Source organism: Artemia sp. Qi Xiang Cuo, chromosome 21 (assembly GCF_049724085.1).
Source record: "Artemia sp. Qi Xiang Cuo chromosome 21, ASM4972408v1, whole genome shotgun sequence".
In the NCBI taxonomy this organism is placed as follows: domain Eukaryota; kingdom Metazoa; phylum Arthropoda; class Branchiopoda; order Anostraca; family Artemiidae; genus Artemia; species Artemia sp. Qi Xiang Cuo.
Genome location: NC_142814.1, coordinates 9,553,418 through 9,574,657, shown reverse-complemented (window position 1 = coordinate 9,574,657; position 21,240 = coordinate 9,553,418). Strand labels below are relative to the sequence as shown.

Genomic DNA, 21,240 nt, shown 5'->3' with positions numbered 1-21,240 from the left:
ATGAAAGAGGGTGGTAGGAACCAGAGTAATGAAAATATGTTCATGATGAAGGCGAACAATTAGCCACAGCAACATTTCTCAGGATCAGTTTTTAACGGGTTCAGCCGGAATGTCATTAATACGCCAAGAGCTTCGTTCAATAATTTTGAACGAATCAAATCCCTGCATGAATTTTATCTGCACCAATCCCGCTGTGCCAATTGCTTTTATGTTATCGTGTGACTCCTACCAAATACTGTAACAATAGTAGATTTTTTTTGCTTTTCCACAAACATTTTATCGCAATTTTTAATTATTTTAGTTAAGAGTGTTGTTTTGCCTGACATTGACGGGTCACACAGAAACGATCTGAATGGTGTTTTAAATTGATACATGGTCCCTTCAACAGTTCACCTAGACAACTAACTGTAGACTATAGTTGTCTTATGACTAAATAATTTCCCTATTACTAGTCCGTTCAAGAATAATAATGAGAAGAAGAAGAACAATAAAGAATCATATTTCTTGTATTATAAAAAAACAGCACTTTACAGAAAACAAAGAAAAATACACTTTTTTTAAAAATTTATTTATAATAAAATAAATGCACTAGAAAAAGCACTTTAATAAATATACTTTATTTATTTATAAATAACTCATTTAATGAAAAAATACACTTTGAATAATATCACTTTTTTTAATTTGAATGCAACATGTATATTTACAAAAGCACAAAAATCTGCTCTAAGTAAAAAAAAAGATGACTTTGGTAGTGGTGGTGCGCCCCCCGCTGGTGGCCGGCCGGGTACCCCCCCCCGGGCCGCGAGGCCCACCGTCCCCCTCCCAGGCCGCGAGGCCCCCCCCCCCAAGCTTTAGGGAATTTTATTGGACTTTGTTGAAACCGAGACTTTCCCTATGGCTAACACATTCGGCTCGGTCGGAAGTTAAATAGTTCCCCAGGGGGAGGGTAGTCACACCGTCTTGACAAACATAGACCTTGTCGGAAATGGTACTCATGGCAATTTTTTCTATATTTACAGTTAAGTTCCTGTAGTTCAGTGAACCAGTTGCCAGCAATTTGGCTTATGGAAATGCATTTTCAACGAAAAAATTCCTATATGTGGCCAAGTCGAAATTCTTATCCATATGGCGCGTGGATACTACTTTATAATGTTTTTTGATTTCCCAATTGTGTTTTTGTATAAAGTAAACCTTCGGACTTACAACATATACCACGGGAAATCATGTCGCTTCCCGTTTCTTATTTTAAAAATAAAATCTAACTTGGCGCCCGACGTTTCACTAGCTCTGGGTAAAGCCCACTGCAATTGGTGTAGTTCATCCGCGATCTGATGATTTCACCGTGCGCTAAATCCTCAATTAGGTTTGGGGTTTTTGCTTTTAGCAGTAGAGAATCTGTGTCCCCGTAGCAGACCTCTACTTGCCCCTTCTCTGGCCACTGTACCCTAGCCCAATTGTAGTAGAATTACAACATGATCTTTTTAGAGATCTCCAAGATTGCACTGCCTGCAGCAATATTTTTATTCAGGACAATGCTTCTTTTTTTCTATTCAATAGTACCATGTCCGGGCCAATGATTGTAAAGGAAGTGTAGTTTGGATCAGCAGTAATTCGAGCACATTGTTTGGGATCGGTCACAACGTGACAACGATTCCTATTGCGAACACTCGCACATTTCACCAAAAGCCGAATTCAAAATGAGCTTATAAATTTCTTTTTCGGCTTATGTCTGCGCTTCAGAACGTTTCTTGACAAAAGTGTCAACAAAAGTTTTCAGATAGGCTTTTTGACTAAACTGGAGGGCTCTATGAACCTTTCTGACGTTGAAACCGTTGTTGCACATCCATTTTAAAGCCACATGATGTACAACAATATCTTTTTTGGCAGAAGGTCAGCAATAAGTTTTTGTTTTGAAGGTGACCAATGCAATCCGTCCACCTCGACTAAACGTCTGTTGCGAGGGCTCAAGAAATCCCCAGTCAGAAGTTTATTGTTGCAGGCAAAAACAAAATCCTTTTCCGAGTCCTGGAGCCCAGCTGGTACCGCCCCATTAACCTCAAAATACCATTCAAACAATCAATTTTCCTCAGCACTGTCAGTTTTGTCGAAATGGGAAGATTGAGGGTCGTTGATCCATTTATAGTCATTGCAGGGTAGTGCATAATGGGAAATGGCCGAAAGGTAGAGAGAATTCATATCAAGCAAAACTGCATCTGATTTTGTCCCCGTCTTCTCTCCAGTTGGATCAGTTTCCAAGATACGATCCCCGTGAAAAACGTATCCACCCCTCATTTACCTCTCGATGAACAGATGCTGATTGATGTCGGTGATCAGCCCGATTTTTTCCCCGCTAATTTTTAGGTTGAGGTCCATTACCAGATGAGAAGATGAAAAATAATACCCTAAATCAAGATAAAATTCCCCATAGATTTTGTCTGTATTTTTACACATAATGTCTAACAAAGTTAACACATCCCTCGAAAAATACAGCTTGCAGTAGTCAAACCCATTTTTACACCCTCCCTCTGCCCACACTTTTTTAGCAAAACTCTATTCATCGGGGGTGCACCTACGATCGTGTAGACTGTCGTAAAACGATTCGATGGAGGGAATAGTTCCCTCGGCGAATCTCGATATGGAGCAGTAATAATCATAATGATATATGCCCTTGACCGTCAACAAATCATATAAATAATTTGGAAATTGTTGCTTGAGAAGGGGGAAAGCGTTGCAGCCGTCATCGTTTTTCTGCACTTGAATTAATTCGCTCAATGATTTGAGGAAAAACTGTAGGAATCTAATTTGCGAATTTTATTCGTGTACTCAATGTCTTCTTCAACATATCTCCACATAAATTCCAAAACAAGCAATTTTTTCGACGATTTAAGAATGATTTTGTAGGATAAGCTGTCTATCACCCATGCATCATCCACTGTTCCATCTATTTGAAGATGTGCCATTGCTGGTAGCACATACTTCAGATCGTAGTTAGAATTATGTATAAAAACCGGAAGAAAGAGTTGCTGTTTAATTTTTAAATTACATGAGTTGTGAGCCCACTCCTGAAAGTTACTTTTCCTCGTTGAATTGGGGTCAATAAGATGATTGTGATCCTGGACTGCGTCTTTTGGGGCAAGAGCACTCCTACAAACCCAACAAATTGTCCCCTTTTCTAGTGCCAGTGGCTCCTTATCTGATAATGACATTGGGTAGTTGGTGTGACGCAACCGTAAAATTGCACCGTTTGCTGTTTTTATTAAAGATACCAATAACTTTTCCATGCTACCCTCCTCATTCATAGCAAAAAAAACTCTTCCAATCGCATTTTATTATTGGAATCGCGACGGGCATGCGCATAGGAACATGCAACTAGTTTGTGCTTCTTGACTATATTTGGCCTTGATGGGTCCGATACCTCCACCAGTCTTGATTCTCAATCCAATGATACTTTATCAACTTGTAGCAGGGAATTTTGGAAGTTTTTAAATTGTAAAGTATCTTTGCCTTCTGCTGGCATTTCTATTCTTTGATTGCCATGAATTTTACAATATCTCATGTGATCCGAGAATATTTGTTCAGTTCTAAATGGGGAAAGGCACATGGGGCAATAGAGACGATCCCCTTTCCGAACGCCTTGAGATAAGAGTCGACTTATTGTCGTAACGGGGAAAAAATTACCATAGGAATTTACATCTTTGGGAGGCTCATAGATAACCCAAACCCAATTTTTAACATTATCTACCGACGGTGTCCTAACTGAATATAAAATCCATTTTTTATTTGGTTTCTTTCGACCATTTACAAATTCTGTGTCATACTGGAGAACAACCATCCCCAACCCGAGATTTTCGTTTGCTTTTTCAAATATGGTTATTTCTTTTAAGGACACCGGATGCTTCTCCTCTAAACAATCAAAATTTACTTTAGAGAAATTTTTTCCACCGTTACGTGCAAGTCTGTCGAGATTTTCATTGATGAATCATTTTTTAATGTTTTATGGGCTGCTGCTAAAAATGAATATTTAAAGCATTGCAGCCCCGTGTCAAAACTGAAACTCTGAACCCTTTTGGTAGCCGACAACTCTTGGTGGCATTTTATTTTTCCACCCCGCCCTCCCCTTAAAATAAAGTTTTTTTTTTAATCTACTGAGATTCAGGACCATGTGTTCAATGTATAAAATTGTGGACCCACACCCCTCTCGTTAAATGTGTCCAAAGTTAATATTAATTTATTAACCCAGTCGAAAAAGTTACCCTCAAATTCATTTAGACCAGGGTAAAAAGTTTGATTGCCAGTTGAAAAATGAAAATAAAAAATGTCCCCAGATGTCCCCTTTTGTAAATAAACTTTTTGATTTACCGATGCCTTAATCTCCCCCTGACCCCCCCATTTCCGACTCTGAATCTCAATAAGTGCTCGAATTCGGTCGATGTAGGTATGAAGAACATTTACAGGGTCTGTTAAAATGACACCCCCGTCAACCAGGTTATCCTCGGGGGGGATTAAAAATCTACCCTATGTGTTTGCAAGTGACCTAGAGTAGACTCTAACAAATAAAATTCACGTAGTTCCGGGGACGCGACACTATTTTCATGTCCTGCACCTATTTGCACAGGACCTAATTCACTAATAGTAAAGTCATCGTCAAAAATGTCCCCGGAAACATTGAATCCAACAATTTCGATAAGGCTGTCCATTTTTTCAATTGTAAATTGAAAATTCAGGGGGATAGTAAACGATGTACCTTGACTAGCATCATCTAGTGTCAGTGGACAATTGTCTATTATTTTCCAAAGTCCGTGACCAGGAAAAGTAGTTGTTTTTATAACTTCCTACGAAAACTAAAATGAATGGATTGAGTTTTTTTCTTTGACGAAAGTTTTATCACGATTATAGCACACTATTTATTTTCTTAGTGTGGGTTGTATTTATCAAACAAGATGTTTTATTCTTAATTGGATTCGTATTTATCAAACAAATGCATAATGAATTGCAAATTTTTGCTTATAGCATTATTTATAAAACAAATGCATAATAAATTACAAATTTCGTTAATAGCACACACACGCTCACACACACACACACACACATTCGCACACACATCGAAACTTTTGACTAATAGAAATAAAATACGTTAAAAAAAAATCAAATCAAGAAACTTCTTAACACCTCATCAAAATAAACTAACTCTTTTTTTCTACAAATCAAGCAATCCATCAGAAATAGTGATCAGACAAAAAGCAGATTCCATTCCGTACAAATCTACCCGTTAAATGTTGTTTTTTTCTTAATTGGATTAGTATTTATCAAACAAATGCATAATAAATTACAAATTATTGCTTATAGCATTATTTATAAAAAAAATGCATAATAAATTACAAATTTTGTTAATAGCACACACACACACACGTACACACACACACATGCGCACATACATCGCAACGTTTGACTAATAGCAATAAAATACGGTAAAAAAATCAACTCAATAATTGTCTTAATAGCTCATTAAAAAAAACTGACTCTTTTTTCCTACAAATCTAGCCATCCATAAGAAAAGCGATCAGACTAGAAGCAGATTCCTTTTCCTACAAATCTACCCGTTTACAAATCTACTATTTTTAATAGCAATAACTTAAAGAACATTAGGTAAAAATGCCTACATTTCCAAATTCAGACTGCACTTGTGTGCCGGATGGTCCTGACAAAGCATGATGGGGGATAGATGGGACGGTGATGTCGGTTTCTTGCATAGATGCGGCGGCGATGTCACTGGCTTGTACAGATGAGCCAGCGGGGTTCACCATCCTGTGAGCAGATGCCCATTCTCTTTTCGGTTTTTGACCAGACTGTATTCGCGTGGCCCTGGATGGCACAGCTATCTCCAGTTGTTGCATTGGAGTAGCGCCATTAGTCTTAGCTCTCTTTTAAGGGGGAGGCAGGCATTTTTCAAAATTGTCCTTAAAAAGAAAAAAAAATTTAGTATGGAAAAACGATTCCCCTTTTTTACAGAAGAAAAAATTAGTACCCCCGCTGCATCAAATCCAATACAATGATTTAAAATATAGATCTAAAAATAGTCTGCCATAAATATGGTATAATTAAAAGCTAACCAAACACTAAACTGCAGTGTTGCGTGTCGGAATGACCACATTAGTTTTTCTTGTCAAAAGGGTATACATGTCTGCACAAAGAACCCCCCCCCCCTTACTTTTCATGCGAAGAAACAGTTTTTGTTTTTCACCTTACAACGAAGGTGTTAGAATTGATACATTGCCCCCCCCCCCGTATAAACACTGCGTTAAATCTGTAAGTAGCGTTTAATCGTTTCCGTTCCTATCTGCCATCCTATTAATATCATAGAAGAAAGGAAATTAGTGAAAGATTTTTATAAAAGCCTATAGATCTAAAAATAGTCTGCCATAAATATGGTATAATTAAAAGCTAACCAAACACTAAACTTCAGTGTTGCGTGTCGGAATGACCACATTAGTTTTTCTTGTCAAAAGGGTATACATGTCTGCACAAAGAGCCCCCCCCCCTTACTTTTCATGCGAAGAAACAGTTTGTTTTTTCACCTTACAGCGAAGGTGTTAGAATGGATACATTGCCCCCCCCCCTTCCCCGCCTTATATTTTTATAAAAGCCTCTTAATCATCAAATACAATTGAAAATAGATTATAGAGTCTAATTTGGCCAAAATACAATCTCTCTTTCAAAGTGTCTTGAATTACACAAAGCCCGTCGTCTTAATCATTCCCATTCCTAAATACCAACCTTTGTTTTCATAATTTAGATAAGTCGCGTTTGAAGTCTGATTCTAAAATCGTCCCTTTTTGTAATTATAAACACAGATGGTTTTAAACCGAAAAAGAAAGCACATTTTAAAAGCATGAACGGGGAAAAGGACATTCTGAACAAAAGAACTATTCGTAATGAATGAATTAAACTTGTAAACAGAGGGGAGGGAAGATGGGGTTTACATAATGGAAAAAAGAGGGTATTTTCCGTGTTCAAGAGACTAAAACCAGCATATTGGAGTGTTTGTAGGGTTGGGGGGCGGGGTGGGGATATGCCCCTGAATTTGAATTTACTGAAGGGATGACTAAGTAAAATGATTTTATTTGGAAATATATTAAGAAAATTTACTAAACTGAACTCACACTGTAAATCAATGTATCCATAGCTTCAAAGTGAATAATATCAAATGTGCTATCCATGATATGTTAATACATTATGAAAATACAAAATACAAAATCTCAAGGACGAATGAAAATCACTCCATTTTATTTGAATCCAATCACCAATCAAGTTATGGTATATGGAGTAACCTCCGCTCTCTGATTGGCCCTAAAAAATGGGTGTTGCTCCAAAAAAAACAGTCAGGCTGAAAAACGTGGAGTTGAAGCAAACTTGTGTGGGGAATCCCCGCTCGTACTGCTCGCTTTTTACAATGTGCATGTCAAACTGTAATGCTTATTCATGTGTAATTGATATCAATAGCAAAAAACCAATCTGATTGTCTTATACAATCCTGACTATAGCTTCAAAACGTGTTTGACCACTTTATAGGTTTTGCACGCTTTTTAAAATGTGCACGTGGAACTGTAGTGCATATCATGTGAGGGAGTACTGACTCTCTTTGAAAAGGTGTATAGCTTCCATAGAAATGTTTTCCTATAGCTTCAAGTAAATAGGATGGTAATTCCTATAGGACCGGTAGAAATGTCTTCCTATAGGACCGGTAGAAATATAACATAGCACTCTACTTCCGTTTAGCCCTAGATGGTTGGCCGAAAAGAACAATCTTCGGCAATCTGTCATCCTTCATCCGCACAACGTGCCCTAGCCACCTCAACCTTTCTTTCATTATAGCCCTAGAGAGCGGTGTTGAACCATATTTTTCGTATAACCCATTGTTTGAAATACGGTCAGTCAGCCGGGTACCCAGAACAAGCCTTAAGCAATTTCTCTGGAAAACATCTAGCAAGTCTTCATCCGCTTTTCGGAGCGCCCATGCTTCAGAGCGATTTTTGACCACTGTCATCACTGTAGCTTCTAATAATCTAATCTTGGGTTGCCGACTTATCTTCCTATTCTTCCAAACCTTTTTTAACTGTGAAAAAACACCCTGAGCCTTGGCTATTCTATATTTAACCTCTTCACTGCTCCCACCATCTTTATTAATAATACTACCAAGGTAAGTGAAGCTGCCCACCTGATCAATCTTTTCATTACCCAACTTCACCTTTTCATCTTCACTTATTCCTAGCCTCAGCGACTTAGTCTTCCTAACATTAATTTTCAAACCAATTCTAGAACCCTGAACTCACAAAACCTCTAAAACATCATTCATTTTGCTCACACTTTCATCTAGGATGCTTAAATCATCAGTATAATTCAAGTCCAGGAGACTTTTCCTCCCCATTTGATTCCGTGGTCTCCCATTGCCTTTCCTGTGCTCCTTAAAACAAACTCCATCAAAATAATCCTTATAAAGGGAGATAGAACACAACCCTGTTTAACTCTTGATTTAATACAAAACCAGCTGCTTACCTCATTTCCTACCTTAACCGCAGCAGAGTTATTCTCGTACATAGCACTAATCACTTTAATGTATTTGTCTGGTATACCATACAAGGATAAAATCTTTACTAAAGCTCTTCTATCAACAGAATCGAACGCTTGCTCATAATCTATAAAACTGAGGAGCAAAGGTGTTTGAAAACTCGGGCACTTCTCAATTATTAGCCTAAGAGTGAAAGTTTGGTCGACACATCCTCTACCTTTTCTAAAAACCGCACTGCTCTTCTCTTAAAACTTTGTCTACGGCATCTCTAGGTCTAAAAAGTATCATATTCCTAAGTATCATATTGCATGCGTCATAGATATAAAAACGATACGATCACTCCTTGAGGGAAATAATGTATGGCTGTCTAAGAAATTTTGCCCAACTTTTAGAGCCAAAATTGTCGTTTGCGGCATAAAATCGCGTAAAGTAGTGGTCTACAAGAACAGTAGTGCAGTCTGATCTATTTTGTTACTCAAAAAGGGCACTAGATATTGGAATTTTCGTTGCTGAAGCTTTTTCTAATTTTTTGGAACCATCGGTTAAAAATGAACGCCTCCGGAGAAAAGCCAAAAAAACGATAGTGGTGTTGCGTGTATTATAGTCATTGTGTTTTAAAGTTTTGTTTTGCAATTTTTTTTTCAAGTCTGAAATGCTGTTTAAATATTATGTTGTTTAATTTTAGACTGTTGAAAAGTGAAAATTTCAATTAGTTATATTTTTTAGTTTTTTTTTAATATGATTGTTTATCATTCGTATTGTTATCGTCTGTTGTCACCACAGTATAAAGATATAGCAGTAAGTTTTCCGCAGATAATTTCTGGCTCTTCACTCTCGGTGCGAACAAACAGCTCCTCCCACTTATTCTTGCATTAGCGCGTACAAACAGCTCCTCTCATTTGATCTGCCATCAGCGGTCCAATTACCCTGGAAGACGAATTTTGGTAGAAACTTTCTCAAAATGCCTTTGAAACCAACTTGAGACTCCGAAACCTACTTTTAATTCCTAAAAACATCGAATAATAACATTGCACTACTAATTGCCGATTTTCATATATGTATTGGAATAAATTAATTTAAAATTAGTTTCTTCAAAATTTAGTGCTCCAATGATGAAACCAAGATAGATAGATAGATATTTTTATTGCAGTAAAAGCCGCTTTGGGCCATGTCAAAAAACTGGAAAATCACACAAAATAATAGCACATGATTATAACACTCATATCAAAGTATGGTAGACTACTTAACAATAACAACGTAAAATTACAAAACAAAACAAAAACATAATAAAGCACAGAATACCGATCAACTAACATACATAGATAGATGTATGTTACATCTATCAAGGGCCATGACTACAAAAAATAACAAACAAGAAAACAACTTACACACATACAACACTAATTTCAACACTCACCCCATCCCCTTTACAAAACTCTATCTCTATGTGACATACCAAATATTATAACTTTGTCTATTATTGTTATTGTACCATAATTGTTTTATCTCATTACTGAAACCAACGACTCGCTTGTCCACATATTACAAAAAAATAATTCTTTCCTTAAATTTAGTAATTTGGAACAACGGGCAACGAAGTGAAACAGATCCTCACCATTTACTTCACACATAGGGCATGAGTAAGGACCGTTCTTTACCCTTACCCTCCCTAAATATTTCCTCCTTTCTCCAAGTGCTAGAAAATTACCCCTCCCTGATATATACCACTTAATTTCTTCACTATTTAAACCCGCTTTAAAATAAATATCATATCCACAGACCTCCTTCCATTGCCGGTAAACGCTGAGGAACACCGAGGCTGCGACTTTACACTGCCATTACTGAATCTCCTGATCTTCAAGCACGGCCTTTACTAGTTTTGCTACGTTTCCTACTTCAAGTCTCATCCCCTTCCCTTCATTCTAAACATCTGATAACCCACAACTGTTTAAGATTGATTTCACCTGGGAAGCTCAAGAAAATTTCCTTCTATTATGAACCACCTCCAGATAAGCTGCATTTACTAACCTATTATTCTGTAAACCAATCACCTTTTCCCAGTATCCTATCATTCTAACCAATCTTTTTACCCTCAATGAAAACAATCCTAGATCACCCTTTAACACCAGATTATTAAATTTCCCACTTAGCCCTCAAAGTTTCCTGAAATGTCCTAAATAAATTCTTTCTGTTTTTTCCCCTTTTTCAAAACCCCAAACTTCCCCACCGTAACTGAATACTGGGCCTACCTTCATCTCAAAAATTCTCTTCTGTAGCTTAATATCTGCCGGTCCTAGATGCCTAAGGGGACTCTTCTATAACGCCCATGAAGCCTTCTGACCCTTCCAACTCGCTATTTGCACCTGATCACTCCATCTCCCTGAACTTGTGAACTTACATCCCAAATAAATAAAATCCTTATCTTCTTTCATCTCTTTCCCTTTAAAATAAAACTTATTCTTTTCCCTTTCTTCTTTTCCAAAAACTAATATAACTGATTTATCAATATTTAAAACTAATTTTTTACTCCCCAGATAACTATCCAAAATCTCTAAAATCTTTTGCAAATCCGGAGCCGATTTCGCAATACTATGTCATCTGCAAATAATAAACAAAACAGCTCCGGCGACATTAATTTTAACATAGGGACATTTCTATTTCTAAAATACTCCTCAATATTATTAATAAAAAGAGAAAATAAACGCTGTGATAGAGTGCACCCCAGTTTAAGGCCTACCTTGCTGAAAACTGGCCTAGAATAAGAAATACCTACCTTCACTACTACTTTAACCACCTCATACACTTTCACTATAACTTCAACTAACCTAATTGGCAATCCTAATGTCACCAACACCCCTTTCAATATACTCCTTGAAACTTCATCAAATGCTCCCCTAATGTCCAAAAACGCCGTATATAGCCTATTTTTCCTATGTTTCGTATATTTACTAACTAAAAGCTGTAAACAAAATATTTGATCAATTTTACTATAGTTTTCCCTAAACCCTGCCTGAAATTCAATTAATATACCTTTATAATGCGACCATTTATCGATCTTATTAGACAGAACTCTACAAAATAACTTAGTGATAGAACTTCATAAACTTATCCCCCCTGTAGTTCTTTTGCAAGTTTACTTCTCCGTTCTTAAATAATGGGATAATAATCGATATCTGCCAATTTTGCGGCCATAGATATGTACTTAGAATTGCCGAGAATATCAATGCAAGCACTGGCAGTATCCATGCTCTTGACCATTTCAACAGTTTCGCGTTCACAAGTTTCGCGTTCAAAAAAAATCTGACTTGTCTTCCCGTGAAAAGATCTAATGTCGCTTATGTTTATACGTTCTCTGGAGCACTCGCACCTCGTCCCGGGTTTTTATAATAGGTGAGATAGGGAAAGATCATACTGCCTATAATTTATATACTGTGGTTGTCACTGTGTTTTCTCGACTTGTGCATAATATTTACTTATAAATGTTATAGCGACAAGCATATTTTTAAAATAAAGTAATAATAATTTATTTTTTTACCCCCATACGACAAAAAACAAGCGGAGGACAAAATGAAGAAACAAATTCAATACGAGTCTCTACAATGCAATAATCCAACTTAAGGTTATGCAATACAATCAAGCACAAATAACTACCGAACAACAAAATTAAGCGCTAAGTAGACTTGTCAGCGGATGAAAAGGGTCATTGCCAAAAGCCGCATTTTTGACAACAGTGTTAGTTCCATGCCTGTGCAGGGGAAGATAGGACCCCCCCCCCCAGTTTTTCTGACTTCTGACATTAAATTCCTTTTATTTTATATTTTTACACTCTTGTGATATACCTCCCTCCCCCCAATTGTGAGGCCTGAAACCGCTACTGTTGGACAACTCTTTCATTCTACAGTTTAAGCAAAATAGTAATGTCAGTAGCACCATATCATATATAATGCTTCCGTTTCTTGACCGAAGTGTTAGAAATAGTAGAAACTAAAAATATCGACAATAAATTCTACGAACTTAAGCTCATCTTGTCTAATCAGTATATATATGCTTGACATAAAAAGAATTGTAACAGTGTTTTACAATAACTAAATTAGCAATTTTTTTATAATTGACAAATCAATACATAATATAATTCTGCTTGAATTTAAGGATTAAATTTTTTTATAGGTTTCAATAGACCCTCCAGACGCTATCGAAAGCACACTTGATGTGGAGAAGATGGGAGAGCCGCCAGGACCAGCGCAGGCTGCATTTTACGGCCTCCTACCCGGCCGAGCCTACAATATATCAGTACAGACCGTAAGCCAGAATGAGATCTCACAACCAACTACAGCTCAGTACCGCACCATTCCGCAAAGACCAAGAAACGTGACCTTTGATAAAAGGCTGATTACTTATGACAGTTTTCAAGTTCGATGGGAAGAACCGAAAGGGCCAAGGTAGTTTTTTCTTCTTTGCTATGTTATTTAAGGTACCGTAAACTCTTGACTATCTGAGAATTGGGATGACGTATCGACCATGATAATCTGCGGATAATCTGAAATAGTCCAAAATCAGCCATAGTTCAACACGCGTTATTTACATTAAATTAATGCTTTATTAGGATTTTCATTACATTTTTTATTATTTGATTTTCTTAGTTTTGTTTTTTACAAATCGCGTTATCAGGCATTCACAAGCCACTTAGGCCGCATAGTAAGTAAATAGTGTTGTTATTGTGAATTTGCAGAATCTTCCTTCTTAAAGTACCGAAGACGGTGAAAATGCAATCGGATAGTTGAAACTGATGTAGTGGAAACTTAAACTGTCATACATATCTTAAGAAATTAGGAAAAATCAGCAATTCAAATTCTTAATGCGAAAGACTTACGATCCTTCACATTCACTTGCGTTCTCATTACTTACAAATACCTAACCTAATTTAACCTAGTCAACTCTATAAATTGAATATTTAATTAAAATATACCTGCATTGTAGTTTATCTCACTAAGACTAAGCTGATTATCTCGGAGTGGAAACGTAAAAAACAGTTTGACAACAGATGAAGAGAAACAGCGTGGTTGGTATAATGCGTCAGTGCAAAAAAAACATAGGCAAATCATCCCAAAATTATAAAGAAATTACAGAAAAGACCATACAAATGTTAGGATTTTGGGACGAGGTTCCAAAGGCCCCTCACTCCACCTGCGTACGCGCCTGATGCTACTATAAATTTGGTGTATTAGTATCTTAAGACATTAAAAATGTTAAATTCCGTTTATATGAAGACTAATGCCTCTGGCCTATGTCAGAAGAACTAAATTAAACAGCACTGTCATAGAAAATAACTGGAAACATACGACGTTATGGATGTTGCAATTCTCAAAGAAGTTTTACCTGGGGGGATGGAGATCAAAGAGAAAAAGTGTATTGTTTTATCATTATTTTTTTTTAGTTTCTATTCGAAATCACCAAGAAGACTTCCCGTCCATTATTGTGTCTATAAGTACGCAACCCGAATTAGAACGTTATCACCTTAAATAACTTTGGTTCTATATTTTGAAAACGAAACGAGAACTAACGAAGTCTATGATTGTCTATGGTAGGCCTAGTCTATGATTGAGTAACTTGTACATTTAGGCTTTCTTTGATTTTTATTTTTGATATTATGTAATTTATTTACAACATTTAACTGTACTAACTTGTCAGTTATATCATACCACTGGCTAATGTGTGTTTTTTCTTCTTCTTTTTTTTGTCTGAGTTCCAATCTTGCATTTTTGTTGATCTGAGGTTTGGAGTTCGTTTTTTTTTTTTTTTATTATTATTATTATTATTATACAAAACCAAATTAAAGTGTTGGCGATGCTTAACAAATTGATAGCTTTTCGATTTCTAAATTTATCGGAAATTATCATAAATTTAAGAAAGTATAAATAATTGTATCATGGGTGCCGCCGCATTCCGGAAACGAGCGCGACCATTTTGGACCGCAACAAAAATTGGTTTTATGGTAATGTTGGCAAAAATGACTACGAGTTTAGGCCGAAGCTGGTGCTAAATTATTTGTCAATTATTTTTTTTTAATTAAACAGTGTTTTAATTTGTTGAAAGTGTAAGAGATAAAAAAAAAAATGCCACTCTAGTGGATGTTAAAGGCTATCGTTCAAAAGGGTATGCTAATCTTTTCCTCATTTCTTTGATTTGGCTTGCTGTATGAGATTAAATTTTAAGGGAAACATTGTCCAAGAAGCGATTTAGTTTTCGAGTTACTCACGAAAATACCCTTATCAACCGCGAGATGTTTGTAGGCTACCCTTAACAGTTTCTGGCAGATAATTCCCAACACATACTATGCTTACGATATTTGATATTTAATGAAATGAAATAAATATTTTTTTTAGTGAGTTTGACCGTTATCATGTATCCATTGGAACTGGACGCCAACAACCAATTATTATTCCCCGAAACGAGTTACGTAGAGCCGAATTTACTGAAGGACTTGAGCCCGGCCGAACTTATCAGGTTTTAGTCAAATCACTCTCCGGCAACGTTGCAAGTTGGCCTGCAAGTGCCAATATTACTACAAGTAAGTACGAATATCCATGGTAAAAAGTCATTTAGTTCAGTTATTTTGATTTTCCCAAAATAAAAAAAAGTTAAAATGGTAAAAAGTCCAGTTGTATGCCATGCTACTCAAAGATGAAAGATATCTAATATTTACAGGAGATAGTTAATGGCCATATGAAAAGCGAATAGGATCTCTCTTTTTCTCATTAGTGGGCTTTTAGCCCAATTTCATCTTTTCTTCAGCCAAAGGATAATTGCCCTATCTGATTAAGGGCATTGGTAAAGGCAGATCATTAATAAAAATCTTTCTTTAGGGATGGATTCTAAATATACTCTTTACTTTTGAAAAAAAAAAGTTTTTTGGTGGAAAATTATCTTTTTTCCTGTAATAAATAGTTGATCGTAGTTAAATCAACGATGGTTATTTCTACAATTAAAGAGCCTTTTTGCTTGAGAGTTATAGAAAAATTTCGGTATAAAACAAATTTGACTTTGTTTTTTTTTTTTTTTTTTTTTTTTTTTTTTTTTTTTTTTTTTACGCATATGTAGCTCTATACCTAATTATGATGCATACTGTGTGTACAATATCACAGCAATATCACGACGATGGAAATATCGTTTAACGATATTCCAAGACCGTATCCAGGGGGTTGGGGTTTGAATTCCCACCCCAAATTGTTATCGCGACACGTAAAAACGTAACAAAAATGCATCTAAACAAATTCTAGATGTGTCATTGGATATTCCACCATTTTTTTAAAGTCAGGAATTAAAAAAAAAAATAATAATAAAAAATAAATTACCGGGGACAAAAACCGAATCTCCTGTAAAGGCCAGTCTTATTGAGTTTCACAAACCACTTTATCCGCAATTTTTACAATTTACAACATAAAGTAAAACATACAATGGTACAGGGGGGGGGGGGGGGCTCTACGGGAAATCTCCTTGGTGATTTGAATACAAACTAAACAAAAAATTGATCGAACGATACACATTTTTTCTTTGATCCCACCCCCCCTGGGGAAAGATTCTTTGAGAATCAAAACATCGTTTGATTCCAGTTAATTTTATATGACAGTTAATTTGTGTTTAATTTGTTTAATAAGTGTTTAATTTGTTCTTCTGACGCAAGCAATGAGATCAGTCTTCATATAACAGGAACTTAACGGTTTTAATATCATAACGTAGTGATACACCAGATTTATGGTAGTATCAGGAGCGTCTGTAGGTTGAGTGAGGGGACTTTGGACCCTTTTCCTGAAATCTTAACATTTGTATGGTCTTTTATGTATAATTTGGTATGATTTGTCTATGTTTTTTCGGTACTTACGTGTTATACCGACCACACTGTTGTTCTTGATCTGTTGTAAAACCGGTTTCCCGGTCCACTCGGAGATAATCAGCTTAGCCTGAGTGAGATAAACTACAATGCAGGTAAATTTTAATTAAGTATTTGATATATAGAGGTTAGGTTAAGTATGCAATTTAATGCGTTCTGGTTGGCCTGCTTTCCATAATTCTCTATTGTGGTTTCCATAATTTTGTTGCTAAACCATTACATTTTCATCATATTTTGGTATACTTCATTAGGATTAACCCAACCTCACTTCTTGAGTGTGGCCAGTATAATACGTAAATACCGTTTTTTCAATCCCCTTGATAGTTCAGTTTAAATAAGCCCTGCTGTACGTGCCTTTTTAGGGTCTATTGAAACTGAATAAAATATTGCTTGTTGTGATTGTCCACGGTTGGCTTCCGGAATGTCTCGTAATTAATCCAATTCCTAATTGACAAAAAATGTGTTATTTTTATGGGCATTAACCCAAAAGGATATATAAATGGTTTGTGTTGTTTTAATGTAAGATATGGTTTGCAGCGACATTCCAATCCCGTATGGCAAAAACACGACCTTGAAAAAAAAGAAAAAAAAGGGATGATGTAAACTATGGTAAATTTGAACCAGGATTCGTCAGAATAATGAAAAATCCTTATGCGCATTCATAGCTCAAGCCTTTGGGTAGCTGATATATGAAGGCTTTTTGCAGGGTTTTGTATGTAATAGTTTATAGCCTATGCCTACTGACGGTCCGAAACGAAAACACTTCTTGTACATTTTTGCTGCTTTGTCAGTTAATGAAGCCTCATAAAAATTCTCGCTGAAGGCATTTTAGGTCTTACACAATAAGAGCCTATTTGGTGCCGCATTTCATGTCTGCGGCACATCAAACACAATACACAAACGTCGTTTTTTTAGTGTTTCCCAGGGAATTTTTTTTAGAACAGGTCAGCCTCTTTCCTCTTCCTATATGCGGGGATAATTATATATTTTATTAGTTAATGAAGCCTCCTAAAGTCATTAAGGCTACTTGGTAATAAAGACCGGTTTCTTTCAGATTCAGCGTGGTTTAACACTAATGGAATATTTAAATGAAAGTTTTAATTTTTCGTTCAAATAAAGGTGATTTTCATAATAATCCTGATCTAGTAACCTATTCTAGACATCAATTTTGTTGTTTGACGCCTTTATACGAAAACAAGAATTTCACCCCCTCAAAATCAACCTCAACCTGAAAAAAACCTAAGCTTTAATTTTACGCTCAAATAAATGTAATTTTTACAATCACCGTGAACTAGTACCCTATTCCAGACATCAATTTTGTTGTCGTACGCCTTTGTATGGAAACAAGAATTTCACCCCCTCAAAATCAACCTCAACCTCAAAAAACCTAATTTTTAGTATTATGTTCAAGTAAAGGTGCTTTTCATATTCATCGCGATCTAATACCCTATTCTAAACATCAATTTTGTTGTTGTACGCCTATATATGAAAACAAGAATTTCACCCCCTCAAAATCAACCTCAACCTCAAAAAACCAAATTTTTAGTTTATATTCAAATAAAGGTGATTTTCATAATTGCCATGATCTAATACCCTATTCTAGACATCAATTTTGTTTTTTTACGCCTATATATGAAAACAAGAATTTCACCCCCTCAAAATCAACCTCAACCTCAAAAAACCCAATTTTTAGTTTATTTTCAAATAAAGGTGATTTTCATAATCGCCATGATCTAATACCCTATTCTAAACATCAATTTTGTTTTTGTACGCCTATATATGAAAACAAGAATTTCAGCCCCTCAAAATCAACCTCAACCTCAAAAAATCTAATTTTTAGTTTTATCTTCGAATAAAGTAAATTTTATAATCGCCATGATCTAATACCCTATTCTAAACATCAATTTTGTTGTTGTATACCTATATATGAAAACAAGAATTTCAGCCCCTCAAAATCAACCTCAACCTCAAAAAATCTAATTTTTAGTTTTATCTTCGAATAAAGTAAATTTTATAATCGCCATGATCTAATACCCTATTCTAAACATCAATTTTGTTGTTGTATACCTATATATGAAAACAAGAATTTCAGCCCCTCAAAATCAACCTCAACCTCAAAAAATCTAATTTTTAGTTTTATCTTCGAATAAAGTAAATTTTATAATCGCCATGATCTAATACCCTATTCTAAACATCAATTTTGCTGTAGTACACCTTCACATGGAAGCACAAATTTCACCTCCTTAAAATCAATCTCAACCTCAAAAAACGTAAGTTTAATTTTACGTTCAAATAAAAGTGATTTTCAAAATCACCGTGATCTATTACCCTATTCTAGACATTAATTTTATTGTTGTCCTATATATGGAAACAAGAATTTCACCCCCTCAAAATCAACCTCAACCTCAAAAAACCAAATTTTTAGTTTATCTTCAAATAAAGGTAATTTTCATAATCACCGTGATCTAATACCCTATTCTAGACATCAATTTTGTTGCTGTCCGCCTTTATATGAAAAAAAGAATTTCACCCCCTCAAAATCAACCTCAACCTCAAAAACCCTAATTTTTAGTTTTACCTTCAAATAAAGGTGATTTTCATAATCGCCTTGAACTACCACAATATTTTATTCTAGACTTCAATTTTGCTTTTGTATGCCTTTACATGGAAGCACAAACTTCACCTCCTTAAAATCAACCTCAACCTGAAAAAAACCTAAGCTTTAATTTTACGCTCAAATAAAAGTAATTTTTACAATCACCGTGAACTATTACCTTATTCCAGACATCAATTTTGTTGTTGTACGTCTATATATGGAAACAAGAATTTCACCCCCTCAAAATCAACCTCAACCTCAAAAAATCTAATTTTTAGTTTTATCTTCAAATAAAGGTGATTTTCATATTCATCGCCATGATCTAATACCCTATTCTAAACATCAATTTTGTTGTTGTACACCTATGTATGGAAACAAGAATTTCACCCCCTCAACATTAACCTCAACCTCAAAAAACCTAATTTTTAGTTTATTTTCAAATAAAGGTGATTTTCATAATCGCCATGATCTATTACCCTATTCCAGACATCAATTTTGTTGTTGTACGCCTATATATGAAAACAAGAATTTCACCCCCTCAAAATCAACCTCAACCTCAAAAAATCTAATTTTTAGTTTTATTTTCAAATAAAGGTGATTTTTATAATTGCCATGATCTAATACCCTATTCTAGACATCAATTTTGTTGTTGTACGCCTATATATGAAAAAAAGAATTTCACCCCCTCAAAGTCAACCTCAACCTCAAAAAACCTAATTTTTAGCTTTATCTTCAAATAAAGGTGATTTTTATAATCGCCATGGTCTAATACCCTATTCTAGACATCAATTTTGCTGTTGTACGCCTTTACGTGGAAGCACGAATTTCACCTCCTTAAAATCAACCTCAACCTCGAAAAACGTAATTTTTAGTTTTATCTTCAAATAAAGGTGATTTTTATAATCGCCATGATCTAATACCCTATTCTAGACATCAATTTTGCTGTTGTATGCCTTTACATGGAAGCACGAATTTCACCCCCTCAAAATCAAACTCAACCTCAAAAAACCTAATTTATAGTTTTATCTCCAAATAAAGGTGATTTTTATAATCACCGTGATCTGATACCTTATTCTAGACATCAATTTTGCTAATGTACGCCTTTACATGGAAGCAAGAATTTCACCCCCTCAAAATCAAACTCAACCTCAAAAAACCTAATTTTTAGCTTTATCTTCAAATAAAGGTGATTTTTATAATCGCCATGGTCTAATACCCTATTCTAGACATCAATTTTGTTTTTATATGCCTTTACGTGGAAGCACGAATTTCACCTCCTCAAAATCAATCTCAACCTCGAAAAACCTAATTTTTAGTTTTATCTTCAAATAAAGGTGATTTTTATAATCGCCATGATCTAATACCCTATTCTAGACATCAATTTTGTTGTTGTACGCCTATATATGAAAACACGAATTTCACCCCCTCAATATCCACCTCAACCTAAAAAAATCATTTCTGAAAGAGGTAGATGAGCAACATTTACATATTTGGAATCATTCCTTGACTAGTGTATGCGGCAGGTTTTAAAATTAACCTCATTTATAGGTGTAATGTAATGATATCAAAGCAGCAAAAATACGCATGACTTTCAAACTATAAACAATTCCAGGGGGGAAATATAAGTTGTGAATATGGTTTACCCCCCTTCCTCCAATTCCTTACTCCAGTAGTTCCAGTGCGTGTAAATACATACATACGGTACAAAGTACCCATTACCTATAGGACACATTTTTGAGCCACTAGTGACCTCACACAAAATATTATTGGGGGAATCGCTGAGCCAAAGGTTCAGCCATGCGTCGAAGAATGGTTATCTAGTTTCCCACTATAGTGTGGCCCAAAATTCATAAGAATGTAATGTCCCATAACGCTATAATGTTGTACCTTATGCTATTGAAATAAGATAATTTTTTTTTATTTTATAGGAGCGATATAAATTAGTCGAGAAAAGGGTTTTGGCCCAAGTTCTGTCGTTAAGTGGTAGTTTCTTTACTTGCGTTTTTACGTGTTTTGTGAAACTAGCTTGAATGATGAAACACAGAATACGAGAAAATCCTGAAAAAAAAATCGCTCATCAACATAAGATCTTTTAGATTTACCGAAAGTTTTTCTATTTTCTGGGACTTACCCTTTTTTGCTATTTTTATGGCCTCCAATACACACAAGTACCCACATATTCCTGGGGAT

The 21,240-nt window shown here is 35.5% G+C and overlaps 1 protein-coding gene across 1 annotated transcript in view; it reads left to right on the top strand.

Moving 5' to 3' along the window:
• Positions 1-21,240, top strand: part of LOC148939215 (tyrosine-protein phosphatase 10D-like) — a 189,273-nt gene that overhangs the window by 91,843 nt on the left and 76,190 nt on the right. Inside the window, exons 7-8 of the mRNA XM_089106813.1 lie at positions 12,734-13,005; positions 14,950-15,134. Coding sequence (XP_088962939.1) covers positions 12,734-13,005; positions 14,950-15,134 — 457 coding nt within the window. The remainder of the gene's footprint in view (positions 1-12,733; positions 13,006-14,949; positions 15,135-21,240) is intronic.